Source organism: Zalophus californianus, chromosome 2, assembly GCF_009762305.2.
Source record: "Zalophus californianus isolate mZalCal1 chromosome 2, mZalCal1.pri.v2, whole genome shotgun sequence".
Lineage (NCBI taxonomy): Eukaryota > Metazoa > Chordata > Mammalia > Carnivora > Otariidae > Zalophus > Zalophus californianus.
Genome location: NC_045596.1, coordinates 93,452,363 through 93,474,626, shown reverse-complemented (window position 1 = coordinate 93,474,626; position 22,264 = coordinate 93,452,363). Strand labels below are relative to the sequence as shown.

Sequence of the window (22,264 nt, the reverse complement as noted above, 5' to 3'; positions counted from 1 at the left end):
GCAGGGTGGCACTGACAGCTGAAATATACAGCTACACTTGTAATTGGATAGCAATTTAAGAAGTCTCCAAAGATCAAAGGTGCAACTGTGGATGGATGATAGCAAGTTAACTTTCAGGTGCTTTGAGAAAAAGTGACCATGATTTCTCAGAACAAAGCATTGGAATAAGTCCAAGAAAGTAAACAAAATAGATCCAGGCTCCAGAGACCACTAACAAAGTGGGATTTCTAAGGAGAAAATACCCAAATGTGAATTGTAAACTTAACAAGTGAAGGAAATAAAGAGCAAGTAACTATATTTAGTCTGAAATGTGCTAGTCAATTGAATTTTACATTTCCTAAAGCAGTCTGATTTTGCTTGGGTTGGATGGATACATGATTTTCCACAGAAAAGAACATGACAGTTGTCTATTATAGACTGCATATTAAGAAGGCAAGATTAATGGCAACATACTTGTAGAGATTATGAAATCGTCTCTAAAAGTCTGTGGTACTTGGGCGCCTGGGTGGCTCAGTCGTTAAGCGTCTGCCTTTGGCTCAGGTCATGGTCCCAGGGTACTGGGATCGAGCCCCACATCGGGCTCCCTGCTCCACAGGAAGCCTGCTTCTCCTTCTCCCACTACCCCTGCTTGTGTTCCTGCTCTCGCTGTGTCTCTGTCAAATAAATAAAATCTTCAAAAAAAAAAAGTCTGTGGTACTTAAGATCTACTAACATCCCATTGTCCTTTATTCATGTTAAGGACTACTGGCCAACCTCTTTCTGTGTTCCCTGGGAAATTTACCTTAGCTAAGAAATGCAGACAGGTAATTGCCCATCAGTGCTTCCTCTCCCACTCTCTTCCTTTCTCCCCCCGCCCCTCTCTTTTAAGGTTGCCTTAAACAAGGCCACCAGAGAACAGATGTTCTGACTAAATCATGGATGTGAACTTTGTTTCATACTCTGTCTTAGATAAAAGCATGTTTAAAGGTCAAGGAAAGAAATCCCTTTTCATCCATAAGATACATTCAAGTGTCAGATTAATAATTATCTAAAATTTTAATTTTGCTTCTTCATAAAATGAACTGTAAGCCCTAAGTGAAGCAGTACAGAGAATCTGAGATAAGATCATCTTTATATTTTTTTCCTTTTGGTAAACATCTAGTTAGGGTAGTCTGGATCAACAGAACAATGATTAGAAGGTTTGAGGAGTCAAGTACTATTGAATTTTTACTTTGTCAAGGATTGTTCCCTAGGATAGCAAATGTTTGAATAAAAGTCAATCCATTCACAGATTTAGCCTTTGAACTTTCCAGAGTTTATGTTTTTCCTCATTTGTTTGTTTTGGGCTTTTGGTCCCCCTGCCATTAGATATGTGGGAACCTCTTTCTCTGAAATCTCTCGTATCTACTTTTTACCAAGGGTCATAAAATGCCACCATTCTGGATATCTTGGTCTATGATTGCAAAGCAATCCTAGAATCAATTACTAGAGATAGGAAGGACTCATGATTATCATCATCAATTTATCATTATCATTAATTCTTTCCAACATCATTTCAATTCAGAAATGTCCCAGATTGGCTCTCTTTCTCGGCGCTGCCTGTGGAGGTGGCCGCCATCTGTTACTGGGCATCATGGCTGCCCTCAGACCTCTGGCGAAGCCCAAGATCATTAAAAAGAGGACCAAGAAGTTCATCTGGCACCAGTCAGACCGCTATGTCAAAATTAAGCGCAACTGGCGGAAACCCAGAGGCATTGACAATAGGGTGCATAGAAGATTCAAGGGCCAGATCTTGATGCCCAACATTGGTTACGGGAGCAACAAGAAAACAAAGCACATGTTGCCCAGTGGCTTCTGGAAGTTCCTAGTCCACAACGTTAAGGAGCTTGAAGTGCTGCTGATGTGCAACAAATCTTACTGTGCAGAGATTGCTCACATTGTCTCCTCCAAGAACCGCAAAGCTATTGTGGAAAGAGCAGCCCAGCTGGCAATCCGAGTCACCAATCCCAACGCCAGGCTGCCCAGCGAAGAAAATGAATAGACAGCTTGTTGTGCACATCATATTTGTGTTAATAAAACCATAAAACCTAAAAAAAAAAAATGTCCCAGATTGAATTACCAGGAAGGTAATGATGAGATGGAGTTAATGGCACAAGATATTTATTAAGGATCAAGATCTTTGGAGGGGAAGAACGAAGGGGGGGAAATCGGAGGGGGAGACAAACCATGAGAGACTATGGACTCTGAAAAACAAACTGAGGGTTCTAGAGGAGAGGGGGGTTGGGGGGATGGGTTAGCCTGGTGATGGGTATTAAAGAGGGCACGTTCTGCATGGAACTCTGGGTGTTATACACAAACAATGAATCATGGAACACTACATAAAAACTAATGATGTAATGTATGGTGATTAACATAATAATAATAAAAAAAGGATCAAGATCTTTGAAGAAAAGGGGAGGGAGCAAGACTGGACATAGAAAGAAGTCAAACTGCAATGGAGGGCCAACAAACCTTGGCCAAACACAATGGAAACTCTTGGGTAAGTGGGACCATCAGAGTGTCCCACATCAAATTGAAATGGCTGGCCTTTATATTCCTTTTCCAATCAGTTACTCTATGTGGGCTGCCTCAGGAAGGGCATGAACTTGAGTGAGGTGATTCTCTGCAGCTGAGGCAGACTGTGAAGGAGCTGACAATTCAGGTTGTCTGACATTCACACACACCATAAAATGAGCAGCATGACTTTCTTTGGAGGGGGTCTGGGCAATGCTTCTTCATATTTACCAAAGGAAATTTTCAAATTTCTTCTTAAAAATCACCACTTCTGGGTAACTTGGTAGGTTAAGCATCCAACTCTTGATTTCAGCTCAGGTCATGATCTCAGGGTTGTGAAATTGAGTCCTGAGTCAGGCTCTGTGCTCAGTAGGGAGTCTGCTTGAGATTCTCTCCCTCTGCCCCTCCTCCCAGCTCACAGGTTCTCTCTCTGTCTAAAATAAATAAACCTTAAAAAAAAATCACCACTTGTATGTCCACACAAAAACTTACAATATATGAATGTTTAGAGCAGATTATTTATAATAACCAGAAAGTGGAAAAACCCAAATATCTATCAACTAATGAGTGAATGAATACAATGTGCATCCATCCAATGGAATAGTGTTTGGTGATAAAAGAAAGTGCTGATAGATGCCACAGCTTGGATGAATCTTAAAAACAATGTTGAGTGAAAAAAATCCAGTTATAAGAGACCACATATGGTAGAATGTCTTTTATATAAATGTCTACAATAGGCAACTCTATACAGACAGAAAGATTAGCAGTTACTTAGGACTTGGGATGGAGCTGGAATGGGAAATGACTGCTAATGGATATGGGGTGTCTTTTGGGGATGATGAAAATATTCTCAACTTAGATGGTGATAATGCACAACTCTGTAAATACACTAAAACCACTAATACACTTTAAATTGGTATCTTAAAACCAATACAATTTAAACCAGTGACTTTTATAATATGTTAATTAGATCTCAATACAAATGTTTTTTAAAAGGGTCACCCTGAAGTAAGCTAGGCAAATATACTTCCTGTTCCTCTCTGAATTATTCAACTGATCATCATTATCATTATCATTGACATCATTATCATCATTAATATTTATAGGCACTTACACCAGGCACTTTTCTAAAATGCTTTGCATCTATTATTTCTATATCAACCAAAATTCTCTCTCCCATTCTATTTAAGATAAAATTGAGGTTTAGAGAGAATTAACTCTTACAGTCTAAGACTACAGTAAGTGACAGTAGAACTATGATTCAGTTTCTTTCTGATTCCAGACTTATTTAATGACTATATTACTTGTGTCTTAGAAATGAATCAAAACATCTGTGTTGATTTAGTGGCACTGTCCTATGATGATTTTACATTTTATATGACTTACCCTCTATGTAGTTTGAGAGTTTAAATCATATCTCCTAATTAATCCAAATCAAACTAAATAAGTTTTAATCTATTTCTCTTCTTCTGGGTGATGATCACTTCCCGTTAGTAAAATAATTACTAACATAGAAATCTAAGGAGAACGAGGCAGTGGTACAGTGTTGTCTCCTGAAAAATATTGTTTTCTTTGCATGTGGGTATGATGAACTTGACAAGGAGACTGAGAATGGAGTAACAGTAAAATTTATGTAGAATATTGTTGAATTTGTACAAAATTGTAGACCAGTAATTTTTTATAGATATTTGCAAACTTTTTCAGACATGACATGGTAACATTTCTTACGCTATGATTTAATATGCCAAGAAGTAGGACTGCAAACAAATGACCTCATGAAGCATAGTCTCAAAATAATGTGCTCTAACAACTTTACTAAAGGCCTTGAGGTTATTTATCTGTGATGCTTCTTCAGTTAGGTGGAATTTTAAGCCTGTTGTAGATTTTAAAATGTGAGTTTAGAATCCATCTCTGGTGGATGCTCCTTGCCCTGGAGCAAAGTGGTATCTGAAGAATTGTGCATCTCATCAGGAGGGAGTCATTCCAATATATACCCTGAAGAAGTTTATTTTAAAAATAAGAGAAATTTTGATGATAAGGTGAATAACTAATGATTTTTTGGATGGAAGCAAATTTTAAAAATTCAGAGATTTAGAAGTTATTATCACCAAGTAAAGAAAAAAGATACAAATTATCAATATCATAAATGAAGGCAGGGTCATTAATACTGATTCTTTGGACATCAAAAAAATAATAAAGGAAAACTATAAAAAGCTCCATGCTCACAAATTTGATAAACTAAATGGATCAATCCTTTGAAAGGCATAAACTATCAAAACTCACACCAGGTCATTTGAATAGGCCTATATTTACTAAAGTAATTAAATCAATAATTATAAACCTCCCCCACAAAAGAAAGCACCAGGCCCAGATGGTTTCACTGGTGAATTCTATCAAATATTAAAGGAAGAAAAAAATACAAAATCTTCACAATTTCTTTCTGCAAATACAAGCAGAGTACACATATTCTAACATATCCTATGAGGCTAGTATAACCATAATTATCAAAACAAGATAAAGACATTGTAAGAAGGAAAAACTATAGACCAATACCCCTCATAAATTTGGATGTAAAAATCCTCAAAAAAAAAATTGAATACAACCGTGTTTAAAAAGAATCATATACCATGACCAAGAGGAATTTATTTCAAATATGCAAGTCTGGTTCAATATGTGAAAATCAATTAATCTAATCCATCACATCAATAGGTAAAGAAATAGAATAATCCTGTGATCATATCAGTTGCAGAAAAAAAAACCCAACATATGACAAAATTCAACACCCACTCATGGTAATAACTCAGCAAACTAGGAACAGAAGTGGCCTTCCTTGAGTGAAGTCAGCAAGATGGTGGAGTAAGATACAAGTCTTTGTTCCCCAACAAAACCCAATAATTATAGAACTAACAATGAATGAAAATAGCCTAGGGAGAGCTCAATAGTCCAATGAGGACCTGCAGCAATACAGCAATGCAAAACAAACAAACAAAAAACCCAAAACCCAAAACAAACAAACAAACAAAAGACAAAATAACCGAATGCAAAGTATCTCTGGGGAGATCAACATAACTGAGATATCAGGAAATGGTTGGGAACAAAAAGGGTGGAGAATACCAGTATCAGCCATTTTTCAGGTGCCACCATGGTCCACTTTGACCCTTATAGCAGCTGACATTTGCAGACTCCCCACAGCTTTTACAGTAGAAGTCCCCATAGTGTTCATTAGCATGGACCCCAGTAGCCTGCTCCATGGAATACATAAGCAGCTTTTGCCACTGAGGTAACCAATAGCTACCATGGCAGCAGACCCCTGGAGAGAGAGACATTTCTGTGTATCCCCCTTCCCCCAAGAAGGAGCCACTGCTATGCCACCCCAGGACCTCTGCCACCCCTCCCCCCTGTAAACACTGTGCCCAGTTCCCAAACAGCAGCTACTCTACATATACTCATGCTTCAGATACTGACTCAGCAGCCACTCCACAAGTACCTATGCCTAGGACACCAGAGCAAGAACTCTACAGCAAGAGAACCAGCATCCCAGACTCCTGGTCTCACTGAGGTAGCTGCATGGAAACCATGGTGCCATTCCCTACCCAGAGTTGGAACCATTGAACCCCCACCCAGCCAGTGACCTCACACTCACTGGTGGGTGAAACTCTTTCCCTACCAAAACCAGTCCATGGTTTGGAAGAGGTGACTGCTCAATCAAATGTGCAGATATCAGTGCAAAGACCAAGGCAAAATGACACCACCAAAGGAACAGAATCATTTTCCAATAACCATCTCTAAAGAAAGGAATACCTATGGATGGCTGGATAAAGAATTCAAAATAATTGTTTTAAAGGAAGCTCAGCAAGCTATAGATAGTGCAGATAAACACACACAAAGAAATGAAATTAGGAAAAGGTCACATGAACAAAACAAGAAGTTCAACAAAAAAATAGAAATTATTATTATTTTTTTTTTTTAAGAAAAGAACCAAACAAATTCTGGAGCTGAGGAGTAGAATGAATGCAGTGAAAAGTGTAATGGGGAGTGTCAACGGAAGACTTGATCAAACAGAGGGAAAAAAATCTAAGAATTTGGGGCACCTGGGTGGCTCAGTTGGTTGAGCAACTGCCTTCGGCTCGGGTCATGATCCTGGAGTCCCAGGATCGAGTCCCACATTGGGCTCCCTGCTCAGCGGGGAGTCTGCTTCTCCCTCTGACTCTCTTCCCTCTCGTGCTCTCTATCTCTCATTCTCTCTCTCTCTCAAATAAATAAAATCTTTTTAAAAAAATCTAAGAATTTAAAGACAATTAATTTGAAATCACCCACTTAGAGGAACAAAATGAAAAAGAATGAAGAAAACCTATGAGATATATGCAACACTATTCAACAAAACACATTATGGGACTCCAAGAAGAAGGGAAAGGGCTAGAAAGCATAATTAATGAAAAAAAGGCTGAAAATACCTTACATCTAGGAAGAGATATATACATGCAAGTATATGAAGCTCATAGCTCCCCAAATTGAATCGAAAGAGGACTTCACCAGGACACATTATAATAAAACAGTCAAAAATCAAAGACAAAGAGAATTTTGAAAGCATCAAGAGAAAAGAAACTCTTCACATACAATGAACCCCAAAAGGCTACCAGTTGATTTCTCAGCAGAAAACTTGCAGGCCAGGAGACAGTGGGATAATATATTCAAAGTGCTGAAAGGAAAAAAAAAAAATGCCATCTAAGAATATCTTACCTGGCAAAGCTGTCCTCCCCTAATGAAGAAGAGTTAATTTTCTTAGGCAAACAAAAGCTGAGGGATTTCATCACCACAAGACCTGCCTTACAAGAAACCCTAAAGGAAGTTCTTTAAGCTGAAGAAAATGATGTTAATTAATAATATGAAGCTTATGAAAGTAGAAAACTAACTGGTAAAGGTAAATGTATACTCTAATTTAGATTATTTTAATACTGCAATGGTGATGTGTGAATCACTGTTAACTCTAAGTTGAGGAGGTATCAAAGTATAAAACAAAAGTATTAAAAATAACTATAGTTACAATTGTTTGTTATAAACACACAATATAAAAATAAATAAACTGTGATATCAAAAACATGGGAGAGTGTCATCAAAATGGCAACACAGGTGATTCCATACATTGCTCCCCCTCCCAAGAAAAACAATCTATTCAAGAACAAGACACCACTGAGAGAATTCTGGAATACAAAGATAAGGCTAAAGCATCCCCTGCATCGTAGAGACCAATAAAGACTGCACTAGAAGGGTAAAAGAAATAACTATATGTTTCTCTCACATCACCCCTTGCCCAGTACAGCACAGCACCATGTAGAGAGGTCTCTCCTGAGCCTCTAAATCCTCCAGTGGGAAAGGAGAACCCGGGGGGATAAAGCCTCCCCCAGCATTGTGGGTCACTTTGTAGGAAACCCTACTCTGCAAACTCACACATTCTTCAGGAATTCCAAAAGAACATGTGAGGCCCAGTCCCCATGAATCTGACTGTGATGGAGAATGGAGCACCAAGCAGCATGTATATCTTAGCAGAGTTTATACCTGTAGTACCCAAATAGTAATCCCAACCAGCAGTCTTGCCCATCTGAAGAACCATGTTGGGGGTACATTCTGACAAGGGAACTGGGCACAGTACAGAACTGCCTGACTCAGATTCTCAAATGAGTTTTGCCAGCCCTAGATCCCAGCTTGCCCATGCCCAGGCAAGGTGCTGAGTCACAGGCCCACCCACTATGGAGTGCTTCCAGCCCCATCTGACCAGAGGGCTGGTAACAACTCCTGGGAGCCATGCAGCCAACTGGCACTTGAGTCAAGAGGTGTACAGAGCTGACTGCCCTCAGAACAAAGTCAGTACCAAGTGGGGAGTCTTCTGTGCTACACGTGGGTAGGGGGATTAATTTAATGACAACGCTAAGGCCCTTCACAATAGCTTGGTTGGAAAATTCAGAATAGCCTGGAACATCCCCTCCTCCTCCGGCCCAGAAAAAGGGGCTGAAACATAGCCCTACTTACAGTGGAGAGTGTCTTCTGGCCCCATCTGAAGAGAAATGCTGTCAAAAACACCTGAAAGTTGTGGGGGCAGTGGTGCTTTAGCCAAGAAAAGCAGACAGAGCCTCTAGTTTGCAAAGTAAAGCCAGTGACCCTGTTCAGCCAGGGAATCTGGGGTATGGGTCTGCTCAAGATAACAAAGAGCTTTGACAATTTTAGAGCTGCTTTTCCCATGGCATGAGAGCAGAGAATCTAATTTGTAGCCCTGATTATTACTGAATAAGGTCTTTAGCTTGTCTGACCAGGAAACCTAACCAGAGAACATGGGAAGTTGCATAGCCCATTCAAAACCCTAAGCACAGTGGAACTTGAATGGAGAGCACAGTTCATGTCTTCCCCCAACTGCAGAGCAAAACCTGTGGCCTCTCCTAACCAAATAATTCAGTACATACTCAGGCTTCATTCAGGCTTCCAAACAACAAGTTTTACAGGCCCTGGGCCCTAGCCTGCTACCCTGCTTGGGCAGGGAAGCTAATTCATAGCCAGCTACTACTGAACATAGCATCCAGTCCTGACCATCTAGTAAGCCTGACTAGAGAATCCAGGAAACCATGGAGCCCACCGTACAGCTTCACTTGTATAGGAAACCAGGCCAATGGTCATATCCAATTCTTCTCAGCCAGTGGCACAATACCCATCCCTGTCCTCAGACCTCAAATGGTAACCTCACCCAAAAACAGACCATAATGACAGGCCCCACCTGTGCAAGGATATTACCAGCAGACACACCCAGAAATCCAAAATGAACTGGGTGGTGAGAAACTTTCTCTGCCAAAGCAAGCCTGTAAAATCTTTAAGGGGAGCTTAATTACTCAAATGAGTAGATACTGACATAAGGAATCAAGGATAATGAAAAACCAGGTAAATAAGACACCACTAAATGAAATTAATAAAGCTCCAATAACTGACACTAAAGAAATAGAGATCTGTGAAATGTCAACAGAGAATTCAGAATAATCCTCTTAAGGAAGGTTAGTGAACTATAGGAGCACAGGCAACTAAACAAAATTAGGAAAATAATGCATGAATAAAATGAGGAGATTGACAAGGAAATAACCATCAAAAAAACCAAACCAAGCCAAAACAACCCAGAAATCCTAGAGTTGAAAAATACAATAACTGAAGAATTCAGTAGTTTCAAAAGTAGGCTGACTATGCAGAAAAAAGAATTAGTGACCTGGAAGATATGATTGGAAATTATCCATTCAGAAGAACAAAAAGAAAAAAAGAAAAAAGAGTGAAGAAAGCCTATAAGAATTATGAGACAAGGAACAATGAAAAGAAACACTAATAGCATAATTCCAGAAGGAGAAGAGAAAGAGAAAGGGATGGCAAACATTTTTAAAGCAATAGTGGCTGAAAACTTTCCAGTCTGGGGAGAGAAATGGATATCCAGACACATGAGGCTAATAATACCTAACATAGGTTGAACCTGAAGAGGTCTACACCAAGACATATTATAAACTGACAGAAGTCAGGGGTGCCTGGCTGGCTCAGCTGATAGAGCTGATAGTCAGCATGTGACTCTTGATCTCGGGGGTCATGAGTTCAAGCCCCATGTTAGGGGTAGAGATTACTTAAAAAAATAAAATCCTAAAAGAATAAATAAATTGACAGAAGTCAATGATAAAGAATTTTGAGAGCAGCAAGAGAAAAGAGAAGTTACATACAAGGGAACCCCCATAACACTATAGGCAGATTTCTCAACAGAAACTCTTCAGGTCAGCAGAGAATGGGATGTCATATCCAGAATACTGAAAGAAAATAACTGTCAACCAACAATTCTATACCCATCAAAGCACTCCTTTAGACATAAAGGAGGGATACAGATTTTCTTTCCTGAACAAACAAAAGCTGAGGGAGTTTAATATCACTAGGTGAATTCTATTGAAGTTAAGTTGTTATCCGTTTAAAACAGGGTGTTACAGGTTTACAGTATTTTGTATAAGCCTCATGGTACTCAAAGGTAAAATCTTGTAATAATTACACAAAGAAGACATGATAAAAAAGTCAATGAATGCTGATACCCAAAGACATCTTTTGGTGACTATCATCAAAAAGACATGACCACCGATTGACCCGTGAGCTGGACACAGGCACTGGGATGCTCCTCACCCCCTTCCTGGTCCTTTAAATGTGGGTTCCATTTACCTTTCCTCTTCCCAAAGGCTTCCAAAGACAAAGTCTTAAGATAATGATATGGGGTTGTGAACATCTTCCCAATATAATGACTGAACCAAGTTAAGCCCTCTTTATAAACTTTTAATATTTGGAGAGTAGGTGCAGGGATCCATTTGTCTTGCTGACACCCAAGACAAGCCTCAAATGTAAGTTTCCTTTGCTTATTAAACCTGCCATCTATCTGGGAGCCTGGGTGGTTCAGTCAGTTTAGCATCTGCTTTCAGCTTAGGTCATAATTCTGGGGTCCTGGGATCGAATCCAATATCAGGCTCCCTGCTAAGCAGGGAGTCTGCTTCTCCCTCTCCCTCTGCTTCTCTCTTTCTTTCTCTGTCAAGTAAATAAAATCTTTAAAAAGAAAAAAAACTTCCATCTATCAACCTAAAGTGGTCTGCTTCTTTCTTGGTTTCACCCTGTCCTCTATGTATGGGGAACAGTTTTAGATTACATCACAGAAGCCCCTAAGAGTGTTGCAAACCAACAACATCAAAACACACATGCTAAAAAGACAGCAGGGTAAAAAACAAGGAACAAAGGAAGTACAAAACAACCAGAAAACAATTAAGAAAATGGCAATTGCAAGTTCCCATCAATAATTACTTTATATATTTACTTTAAATATAAATGGATTCAATTCTCTAATCAAAAGACAAAGAATGGCTAAATGGATAAAAAACAAGATCCAATAATATTCTGTCTACAAGAGACTCACTTTACCCTTAAAGACACATGCAGATTGAGAAGGGATAGAAAAAAACATTTCATGCAAGTGGTAACCAAAAACAAACAAACAAAACAAAACAGCAGGGCAGGGGTAGCTATATCAGACAAAATAGACTTTAAACTAAAAATGGCCAAAAGAAAAAGAAAAGAGAGAGACAAAAAAGGTCATTATATAATGATAAAGGGGTCAAAGCATCAAGAAGAATAACAATTATAAGTTTTTATGTGCCCAACATTAGGGCAACATAAATATATAAAACAAAAACTAACAGAACTAAAAGGAGAAATAAAGAGTATTACAATGATAACTGGGTTCTTTAATATCTCATTCTCAAAAATGGGTAGATCAACCAGACAATCAATAAGAAAACAGAGACTTAAATAACACTATAGACCAAATGGACCTAACAAATATATATAAAACATTCTATCCAAAAAACAGAATATACATTCTTCTCAAGTGCACATAGAACATTTTCTTGGATAGACCACATATTAGGTCACAAAACAAGTGTTAGGAAATTCAAAATGAGTGAAATAATACCAAGTATCTTCTCTGACTACAATGGCATGAAACTAGAAATCAACAAGAGAAAAACAGAAAAATTTATGAACACATGGAAATTAGGCAAGTTTCTTGAACAAAAGATTTAAAAAGAGATTAAAGGGGAAATAAAGTTTGAGATAAATAAAATGGAAACAAAACATACCAGAATTTCTGATATGCACCAAAAGCTGTTCTAAGAAGGAAGTTCATAGCAATACTCAGCTACATTGAGAAGCAAAAATGATTCCAAATAAACAACCTATCTTTAAGCCTAGAGGCAGTAGAAAGTGAAGAAACAGGCTAAAGTTCGCAGAAGAAAGGAAATAATAAATATTAGAGCAAAAAGAAAAAAAATGAAATAGACAACAGAAATAAGTAGAAAAAAAAATTAACCAAACCAAGAATTGCTTCTTTGAAAAGACAAATGAAATTGACATGAACAGACTAACAAAGTGAAAAGAAAACAAGAAAGGACTCACACCAACAAAATTATAAATGAAAAGGGAGACATTACAACTGATGCCTGAATTTGATGAAATTCAAAAGATAAGAGGCTATGAACAATTAAACTACATGCCAACAAACTGGACAACTAGAAGAAATGGAAAAACCTTCAGAAACATATAATTTATCAATTTGTTGAATCAGGAATCAACTTACATCTCAATTTTCAAAATCAGGAAGAAATACAAAATCTGACTAGATCAACTATTAGTAAAGAGATTGAATCAGTAATCAAAAATCTCCCAAGAAAGAAAATCCCAGGATGAGATGGTGTCACTAGTGAATTTTGGAAAAGACTTGAAGAATTAACACCAATTCTTAACAAACTCTTCAAAAAAGAAAAAAAAGAAATGAAAAAGGAGGGAACACTCCCAAACTTGTTGTAAGAAGCCTGAGTCATCATGAAACCAAAATCAGAAACAGACACTGTTAGAAAACTATAGGCCATTATCCCTGATGAATATAGATACAAAAATTCTTAATAAAATACCAGCAAACCAAATTCAGCAGCATATTAAATAGAAAACTCGCCACGATCAAGCAGAATTTATCCCTGGGATGCAAGGATGGATCAACATATGCAAATATATCAATGTGATATATCACATTAAAAGAATGCAAGAAAATAATCATATAGCCATCTCAATAGACTCAGAATAATTATTTGACAAGATTCAATATTTATTTATAATAAACACTCTTAAATTAGGCATGGAAGGAACATACTCAATGTAACAAAGGCCATATATGACAACCCTACAGCTAACATTATACTCAATGGTGAAAGGATGAAAGATTTTTTTTAAGAACAGGAACAAGATAAAGGTGTCCACTCTCACCACTCCTATTCGACATGGTACTGGAAGTCCTAGCTAGAGCAATTAGGCAAGAAAAATATAAGGTATCAAAATTGTAAAGGAAAAAGTAAAATTGTCTGTTTGCAAAGGACATGATTTTGTATATAGGAAATCCTAAAGACTCTACCAAAAAATTGTTAGATCTAATCAAGAATTCAATAAAGGTGCAGGATACAAAATTCACATTAAAAAATCAGTAGTGTTTCTATACACTAACAATAAATTTTCTGAAAAAGAAATGAAATCCATCCTATTTACAATAGCATCAAAAAGAATAAAATACTTAGAAATAAATTTAACTAAGGAAGTGAAAGATATCTATGTAAAACTATGAGACACTGATTAAGGTAATAAAAAAAGACACAAATAAGTGGAAGGCTATCCCATGTTCATGGATTGAAAGAATACTGTTAAAATGTCTATACTACCAAAAGCAATTAATAAATTCAGTGCAATCTCTATCAAGATTCCAAGGGCACTTTTTACAGAAGTAGAAAAAAAACACTTCTAAAATTTATATGGAACCACTGAAGACACCAATTAGCCAAAAATATTGAAAAAGAACAAAGCAGGAGGTATAGCACTTCCTGCTTTCAAGTTATACTATAAAGCTATAATCATCAAAACAGTATGGTACTGGCATTAAAGAGAGACAAATAGACCAGTGAAACAGAATCAAGAGCCCAGATATAAACCTGAGCATACACAGTGAACTAATATTTGAAAAGGCCAAGAATAGTCAATGGAAAAAAGACAGTCTCTTCTATTAACAGAGCTGGGATAACTGAATATTCACATGTAAAAGAATGAAACTGGACCCATATGTTATACCATCTACAAAAATTAAATCAAAATGGATTACAGACTCAAACATAAGACCTGAAACCATTAACCTCCTAGAAGAAAAGATAGGAACCAAGCTCCTTGACATGGTTTTTAGTAATGATTTTTTTGATATGACACTTAAATCATAAGCAACAAAATAAAAAATAAGTGGGATCACATCAAATTAAAAAGCTCCCACACAGCAAAGGAAAACATGAACAAAATGAAAAGACAACCTACAGAATGGGAAAAAAAATATATTTGCAAATCACATATCTGATAAAATGTTAATATCCAAAATATTTTAAAAACTCAAATTAATAGCCAAAGAAAACAGTTAAAAAATGGGCAAAGCCCCTCAATAACACTTCTGCAAACAACATATATGAAAAGCAAACAGACAGATGAAAAGATATTCAACATCCCTAGTCATCAGGAAAATGCAAAGTAGAAGCACAGTGGCTTATCACCTCACACCTGTTAGAATAGTCATCATCAAAAAGACAAGAGATAACTGCTCGTGTAGATGTGGAGAAAAGGGAATCCTTGTGCACTGTTGGTTGAGTTGTAAATTGGTACAGCCACTATGGAAAACAGTATGGAGGAATCTCAGAAAATTAAAAATAGAACTACTGTAAGATTCAGTAATTCTACTTCTGGGAATATATTCAAGAAAGGAAACACTAACTCAAAAAGATATCTGCACACCCATGTTTATAGCATCATTATAACAGTCAACACATGAAAATAAGTGTCTATTGGTGGATGAATGAATAAAGAATTTGTGAGATACACACACACACACACACACACACACACACAAAGTGATTGTTATTCGGCCTTTAAACAAACAAACAAACAAACAAACAAGGAAATCCTACCCTTTGCAGCAATATGGATGGAACTGGAAGGTATTATGCTAAGTGAAGTAAGTCAGACAGAGAAAGAAAAAAGAAAAGAAAAAAAAAGAAAACTATATTATCTCACTTAAATGTAAAATATAAAGAAAGGAGGAGGAGATTGAACTCATAGAAAAGAAATCAGACTTGTTACCTGAGGGGGGGTTGTAGGAAGGAGGAATTAGAGGAAATGGACAAAATGGACAAACTTCCAGATATGTAAGTACTAGGGATGCAATATACAACATGACTGTAGTAAGCAATGCTCTGTGATTTATAGGAAAATTGTTAAAAGAGAGTAAATCCTGGGTTCTCATCACAGGAGAAAAAAATTTTTATTCTTTTAATATCATCTGTATAGAAGACGGACGTTATAGCTGAACCTAATGTAATCATCTAACAATATATGTAACTCAAACTATCATGTTATATGCCTCAAACTTACACAATGATGTATAATTATTTCTCAGTAAAATGGGGGGTGATGAGTAATATGCCACATTTGAAAAAAAAACATAAAATGTGGGTAGAAGAATAAAACTAGTTTCTTAATGCAAAATTATCAGCTTAAAATAGACTTATAAGATGTTTTATGTAAGGCTTACGGCATTCCTTAAATAAACTACAGTAAATATACAAAAGATAAAGAAAAAGCACATCAATACAGAAAGTCAAATAACAAAGGAAGCCAGCAAGAGAGGAAGAAAGGAACAAAGAAACTAATAGCTAGAAAGCAATTAACAAAATGGCAATAAGTCTTAAACTATTAATAATTTACTTTAAAGATAAATGGGTTTAATTCTCCAATCAAATGACAGAGGGGCCGAATGGATTAAGAAACAAGACCCAACAAATTATGTGCTGCCCACAAGAGACTCACTTCAGCTTTAAGGGCACCCACAGGTGGAAGGTGAAGGGATGAAAAAATATTCATGCAAATGGAACGCCAAAAGAGGAGGTAGCAATAATTATATCAGACAAAACAGACTTCAAGTCCAAAACTCCAATAAGACTAAGATAGTCATCATACAATGATAAAGGGGCCAATTCATTAAGAGGATATAACAATTGTAAATACAATTTTACTTAACATCGGAGCACCTAAATATATTAAATGAGGATATCAAGTCAATGGTTAGAATCTCCAAACAGAGAAAAGTCTATGATTAGAGAACTTCACTGGTGAATTCTACCAGCATTTAAAGAATTAATACCAATCTTTTTCAAACACATTAAAAAAACTGAAGTAGTATAAACACTTCCAAATTTATTTTGCAAGTCTAGCATTACCCTGATACCATAGCCAGATAAGGACACTAAGGAAAAAGCAAATTACAGGGCTAATATTACGGATAACCATAGATTTTAAAAAAATCCTCAACAACTACCAAATCAAATTCAACAGCACATTAAAAGTATCATATACCATAATTAAGTGAGCTTTATTCCTGGGATGCAATAATGAATCAACATAAGGAAATCAATCAGTGTGATGTATCACAGTAACAAAATGAAGGATAAAAATAAATATTCCTCTCAATAGATGCAGAAAAAAACATTTGACAGAATTCAACATTGCTTTATGATAAAGAATCTCAACAAATTAGGTAGAGACAAAATGTACCTCAACATAACAAAGGCCATTTAGACAAGCCCATAGCTAATATCATCCTGAACACTAAAAAGCTGAAAGCTTTTTCTCTAAGATCAGAAATAAGACAAGCAGATCCCCTCTCACCATTTTTATTCAACAGAGTCCTGAAAGTCCAAGCTAGAGCAATTAGGTAACAAAAAGAAATAAAAGTCCTCTAAATTGGAAAGGAAGAAGTAAAATTATCTGTTTGCAGATGACATGAACTTATATAGAGAAAAATCTAAAGACTCCACTAAAAAACCTGTTAAGACTCATAAATGAATTCAGTAAAACTGCAAGATACAAAATCAATATATAGGCAAACCACATTTTACTGCACTTACCTTCACTGTGCTTTTCAGATATTGCCCAACCCCTCCTTTCCCCACCCCCCAAAGTAAAGGTTTGTGTCAACCCTGTTAAAGAAGTCTATTGGTACCATTTTTCCAACAGCATCTGCTCACTTCCTGTTTCCATGTCACATTTTGGTAATTCTTATAAAATTTCAAACTTTGTTATTATTATTTTTGTTGTGGTGATCTCTGATCAGTGATCTTTGACATTACTATTGTAATTGTTTTGCTGCACTATGAACTGTGGCAGATGGAAAACCTAATCAATAAATGTTGTGTGTGTTCTGGCTAGTCCACTGACCAGCCTTCTCCATCCCTCTCCCTCTCCTTGGGCTTCCCTATTCCCTGAGACACAATAATATCGAAATTAGGCCAGTTAAGAACCCTACAGTGGTCTCTGAGGGTTCAAGAGAAAGGAAGAGTGAACCAGTGCAGCAAATTTCATTGTTGCCTTATTTTAAGAAATTGCCACAGCCACCACAACCTTCAGCAACCACCACCCTGATTAGTCAGCAGTCATCAACATCAGAGCAAGATCCTCCAGCAGCAAAAACATAAAACTTGCTGTAAGCTCAGATGATGGTTAGCATTTTTTAGCATAAAGTGTTTTAAATATAAGGTATGTACTATTTTTAGACAATGCTACTGCACACTTACTAAACTATAGTATAGTATAAACATCCTTTTTATGCACTGGGAAAGCAAAAAATTCATTTGACTTGCTTTATTGCAATATTCATTTTATTGCAGTGGCCTGAAACCAAATACATAATATCTCCAACTTATGTCTGTGCAAAAATCAGTTACATTTCTATACACTGAAAACATTATTTGAAGACATAGAAGAATACAATCTCATTTACAAGGGGATCAAAAGAAAAATGCCTAAGAATAAATTTAATCAAGTAGGTGAAAGATCTGTACACTGCAAACTGTAACACATTGATGAAATAAATTGAAGACACAAATAAATGAAAGAACATCTTATGTTCATGGATTAGAAGAATTAATATTATTAAAATGTTCACACTATCCAAAGTGATCTACAGTTTGAACAGAATCTATAAAAATTCCTATGGCATTTTTCACAAAAAATATTTAAAAATCCTAAAATCCATATGGCATCACAAAAGACCCCATATGGGTAGAGCAATCTTCAGCATGAAAAACAAAGCTAGAGGCATCACACCTCCTCATTTAAAATTATATTACAAAGCTAGGGTAATCAAAACAGTATGGTTCTGGTGCAAAGACACATAAACTGATGGAATAGAATAGAGAGCCCAGAAATAAACTCAAACCCATACACTTAACTAATCACTGACAAAGACGCCAAGAATGCACAATAGGGAAAAGACAGTATTCAATAAATGGTGTTGGGAAAACTGGATATCCACATGCAAATTAAACTGGACCATTATCTTACACCACACACAAAAATCAACTCAAAGTGAATGAAAGACTTGAATGTAAGATCTGAAACTGTACATGTCCTAGAAGAAAATATAGAGGAAATCTTCTTGACATTGGTCTTAACAATGATATTTTGGATTTGACACCAAAAAACACAGGTAACAAAAGCAAAATAAGTAAAACAAATTAAACTACATCAAACTATGCAGTTTCTGCACATTAAACGAAACAACCAACAAAGTAAAAAGGCAACCTACAGAATGAGAAAAAATATTTGGAACCATCTATCCAATAAGGGGTAAATATTCAAAATATAAAAGGAAACAACTCAATAGCAAAAACAAAACCTCATTTAAAAATGGGCAAAAGACTGGATCGACCTACAAATGACCAACAGTTATATGAACAAAAAGCTAAAAACCTCTAATAATCAGGGAAATTAAAATCAAAACCACAATGAGATATCATCTCACACTTGTTAAGATGTCTACTAACAGAAAGTCAAAAGATAACAAGTGTTGGTGAGGATGTGGAGAATAGGGAACCCTTGTATGCTATTGGTGAGAATGTAAGCTTTACAGTTATTACAGAAAATAGTATGGAGTTTCCTCAAAAGATTAAAAATATAACTATATGTTCCAGCAATATAATATATTGGAATATGTTGAAAGGAAATGAAGTCACTATCTTGAAGAGATATCTACATTCCCACATTCATTGCAGCATTATTCACAGAAAACAACATAGGGTAACAATTTAAGTATCCAACCACAGATGAATGGGTCAAGAAAATGTAGTGTATGTGTGTGTATATATATAATAGAATATATAAAATATATACAGTAGACTATACATACATATACAATAGAAATTATCATAAGGCCTTAATAAAGAAATACTGCTATTTGTGAAAACGTGAAGGAATTTAGAGGCAATTATGCCAAGTAAAATAAGCAGACACAGAAAGACCAACATTGCTGATCTCACTTATATTTGAAATCTAGGAAAAAAGGTCATTCATAGTGACAGAGTAGAACTGTGGTTGCCAGGAGGTGGGGAGGAGAAGGAAAGGGAAGCGTTGGTCAGCTGAAACAAACTTTAAGTTCTGGAGACCTAAGGTACAGCATGATGACTATTGTGAATAGTAATATATTGTATACTTGCAATTTGCTGAGTAAATCTAAAGTGTTCTTACCACAAAGGGGGGGGGGGGATAACTGTGAGGTGGTAGATGTGTTAATTAGCTTGACTGTGGTAATCATTTCATGATATATGTATATGTCAAAACATCACATTGTGCAACTTAAATGCATCCAATTTTTGTTTGCCATATCTCAATAAAGCTGGGATTAAAAAAAAAAAAGTGGCCCTTCTCAACATCTACAAAATATCAACAGCTAATGTCACACTTAATAGTAAAAAACTGAACACATTCTCCTTAAAATTAGGCACAACACAAAGATGTCTTCTTTTGCAACTCCTACTCAATATCTTACCAGAAGTCTGAGCTAGTGCAATAAGAAAATAAAAAGTGTACAGATTGGAAAGGAAGAAATAAAACTGCCTTTGTTTGCAGATGACAAAATGTCATTATAGATTGCCTATGTCAAAAGTCCCAAATGAAAAGAAACTCCTGGAATGAGTAACTGAATATAACAAGGTTGCAGAATACAAAGTTAATATAAGAAATTCAATTGCTTGTCTATACACCAGGAATTCAATGCTCAATTAAAAATAAAAATACTGGTTAGATGAGTTTTGGTCCAAGATGGTGACACAGAAAGACCTTGGACTCACCTCCTCCTTCCAGGGACGCACCACATCTGTGCCTATTTATAAAGCAATACCTCCTGAAGGAGAACTTAGGGCTGATTGAACAGCTTCTGCACAACAAAAGATAGAGAGACCACATATAGAATGGCAAGAGAAAGAGAGACAGTAACAAAGGGATCTCCTACTCACCAACACTGTGAACTGCAGTGAGGAGGGATAATATTGAGGGACCATGGGCAGATTTTTCTGCCCTGGGGCTCAGAAAAAAAAGCTGCGGTTTAAAAAGGTAATATTTATTAGATCCAGCCTTAGAACTCCCCCAGGGGCAGGGAAGCTAGTGGCACTCTCTCCATGTTAGAGGGGCTGGCAAGGGCCATGGTTTATGTTCCACACCCACCTTGATTGTGCAGACAGGAGCAGCGTCTGGATGTCATAGCTAGCATGTTGCCTCAGCAAGTCCCAGCCCCTTAGGCCACACCAGCCCCAGATACTCTGGGGCACAGAAAAAAAAAATGTCACAGTTTAAAAGAGCAACTATATTACCAAGGAACTAATCTTAGAACTCTGCCAAATGGCAGGAGAGGTGCTGGAATGTTCTTGGGGTTGGAAGAGCTAGCAAACACCATGGATTGAGATCCCCCTCCACCTTGACAACATGAACAGGAGAAAGGTCTGGGTGCCCTAGCTAACCTACCACTTCAGTGAGCCCCAGGCCCCCAGGCATCCCACTAAGGCAACCCCAGTGTGGTCCACACCAGGAAACACCTGGTCAGCACTCACTACAGTTCCAGCCATTTTGCCAAGGTGACACAGGTGCAGAGCACCCTGAACCCTCCAGGCCCCATACACCTTGACTTCAGACAGCTTGCTTAGGCACCCCAGAGAGAGGACCCCATGACCTCTCAGCTCACTCTTGCTTCAGCTCCAGTCATCCTGCCAGGGTATCCCCTGTGCAGAGAGCTCTGTGAACCCCAGGTCCATGCCCCCCTTGGTTCCAGCTGCCCCAGCAGGTCACCCACTAGGTGGTGCCCATAATCTCCCAGCCCACAACATGTCCCAGCCCCAGCTGCCCCACCAGGGTGCCCCCTGCATAGAACTCCCCAGGATACCCCTGTGAAGAAAGCTCTGGGATCCCCTGGCTTGCATCCACTTCAGTTTCAGTTGCCCAGCCAGGGCACCCTCTATATGGAGAGCCCTGGGACTCCCCCAGCCCATGCCTACTTCAGCCCCAGCATGGAGTGCTCCAGGACCCTGAGCCCAACCAGCTCCAGCTCCAGCCAGTTAAAGTCACTAGGCATACACAGTCTATAAAGGGGATGATTGTACACAAGACCATCCTTTCAAGTTTAGGATAAAAAGCAGTTCTGTCTAATTTATAGAAACAAACACAGAAAGTCAAGCAAAATGAGGAGGCAGAGGACTTCTCCAAATGAAAGAACAAGACAAAACCACAGGAAAAAAACTAAATGAGGCAGAGACTAGCAATATGCCCAATAAAGAGTTTAAATTAATGGTCATAAATATGCTCCCTGGACCAGAGGTAAGGGTAGAAGAACTCATGAGAACTTGAACAAAGATAGAAAATGTAAAAAAGAACCAAACAGAAATGAAGATTACAATAACTGAAATGAAAAATACACTAGAGGGAATCAGCAGTGTATTAGCAGGTGCAGAAGAATGGATCAGCAATCTGGAAGACAGGGTAATGGAAAGTGCCCAAGCTGAACAGCCAAAAGAAAAAGAATTTAAGAAAAAGACCAAAAACAAACAAACAAAAACAAGGATAAGTTAAAGGAGCTCTTGGACAACATCAAATAAACAGACATTCAAATTCCAGGGATCCCAGAAGAAGAGGAAGAGAAAGGGGCAGAAAACTTATCTGAAGAAGTAATAGCGGAAAACTTCCCTAACCCGAAGAAGGAAACAAACATTCAGGTTTAGGAAGCACAGAGAATTTCAATCAA

At 37.3% G+C, this 22,264-nt stretch overlaps 1 protein-coding gene across 1 annotated transcript; it reads left to right on the top strand.

Moving 5' to 3' along the window:
- Window positions 1-1,597: 1,597 nt before the first annotated feature.
- LOC113925069 (60S ribosomal protein L32-like) lies at window positions 1,598-2,020 on the top strand. Its single transcript, XM_035726279.1, has one exon. It carries the CDS (start codon window positions 1,613-1,615, stop codon window positions 2,018-2,020), a length of 408 nt encoding a protein of 135 aa, XP_035582172.1. The 5' UTR covers window positions 1,598-1,612.
- The last annotated feature ends 20,244 nt before the right edge of the window (window positions 2,021-22,264 follow it).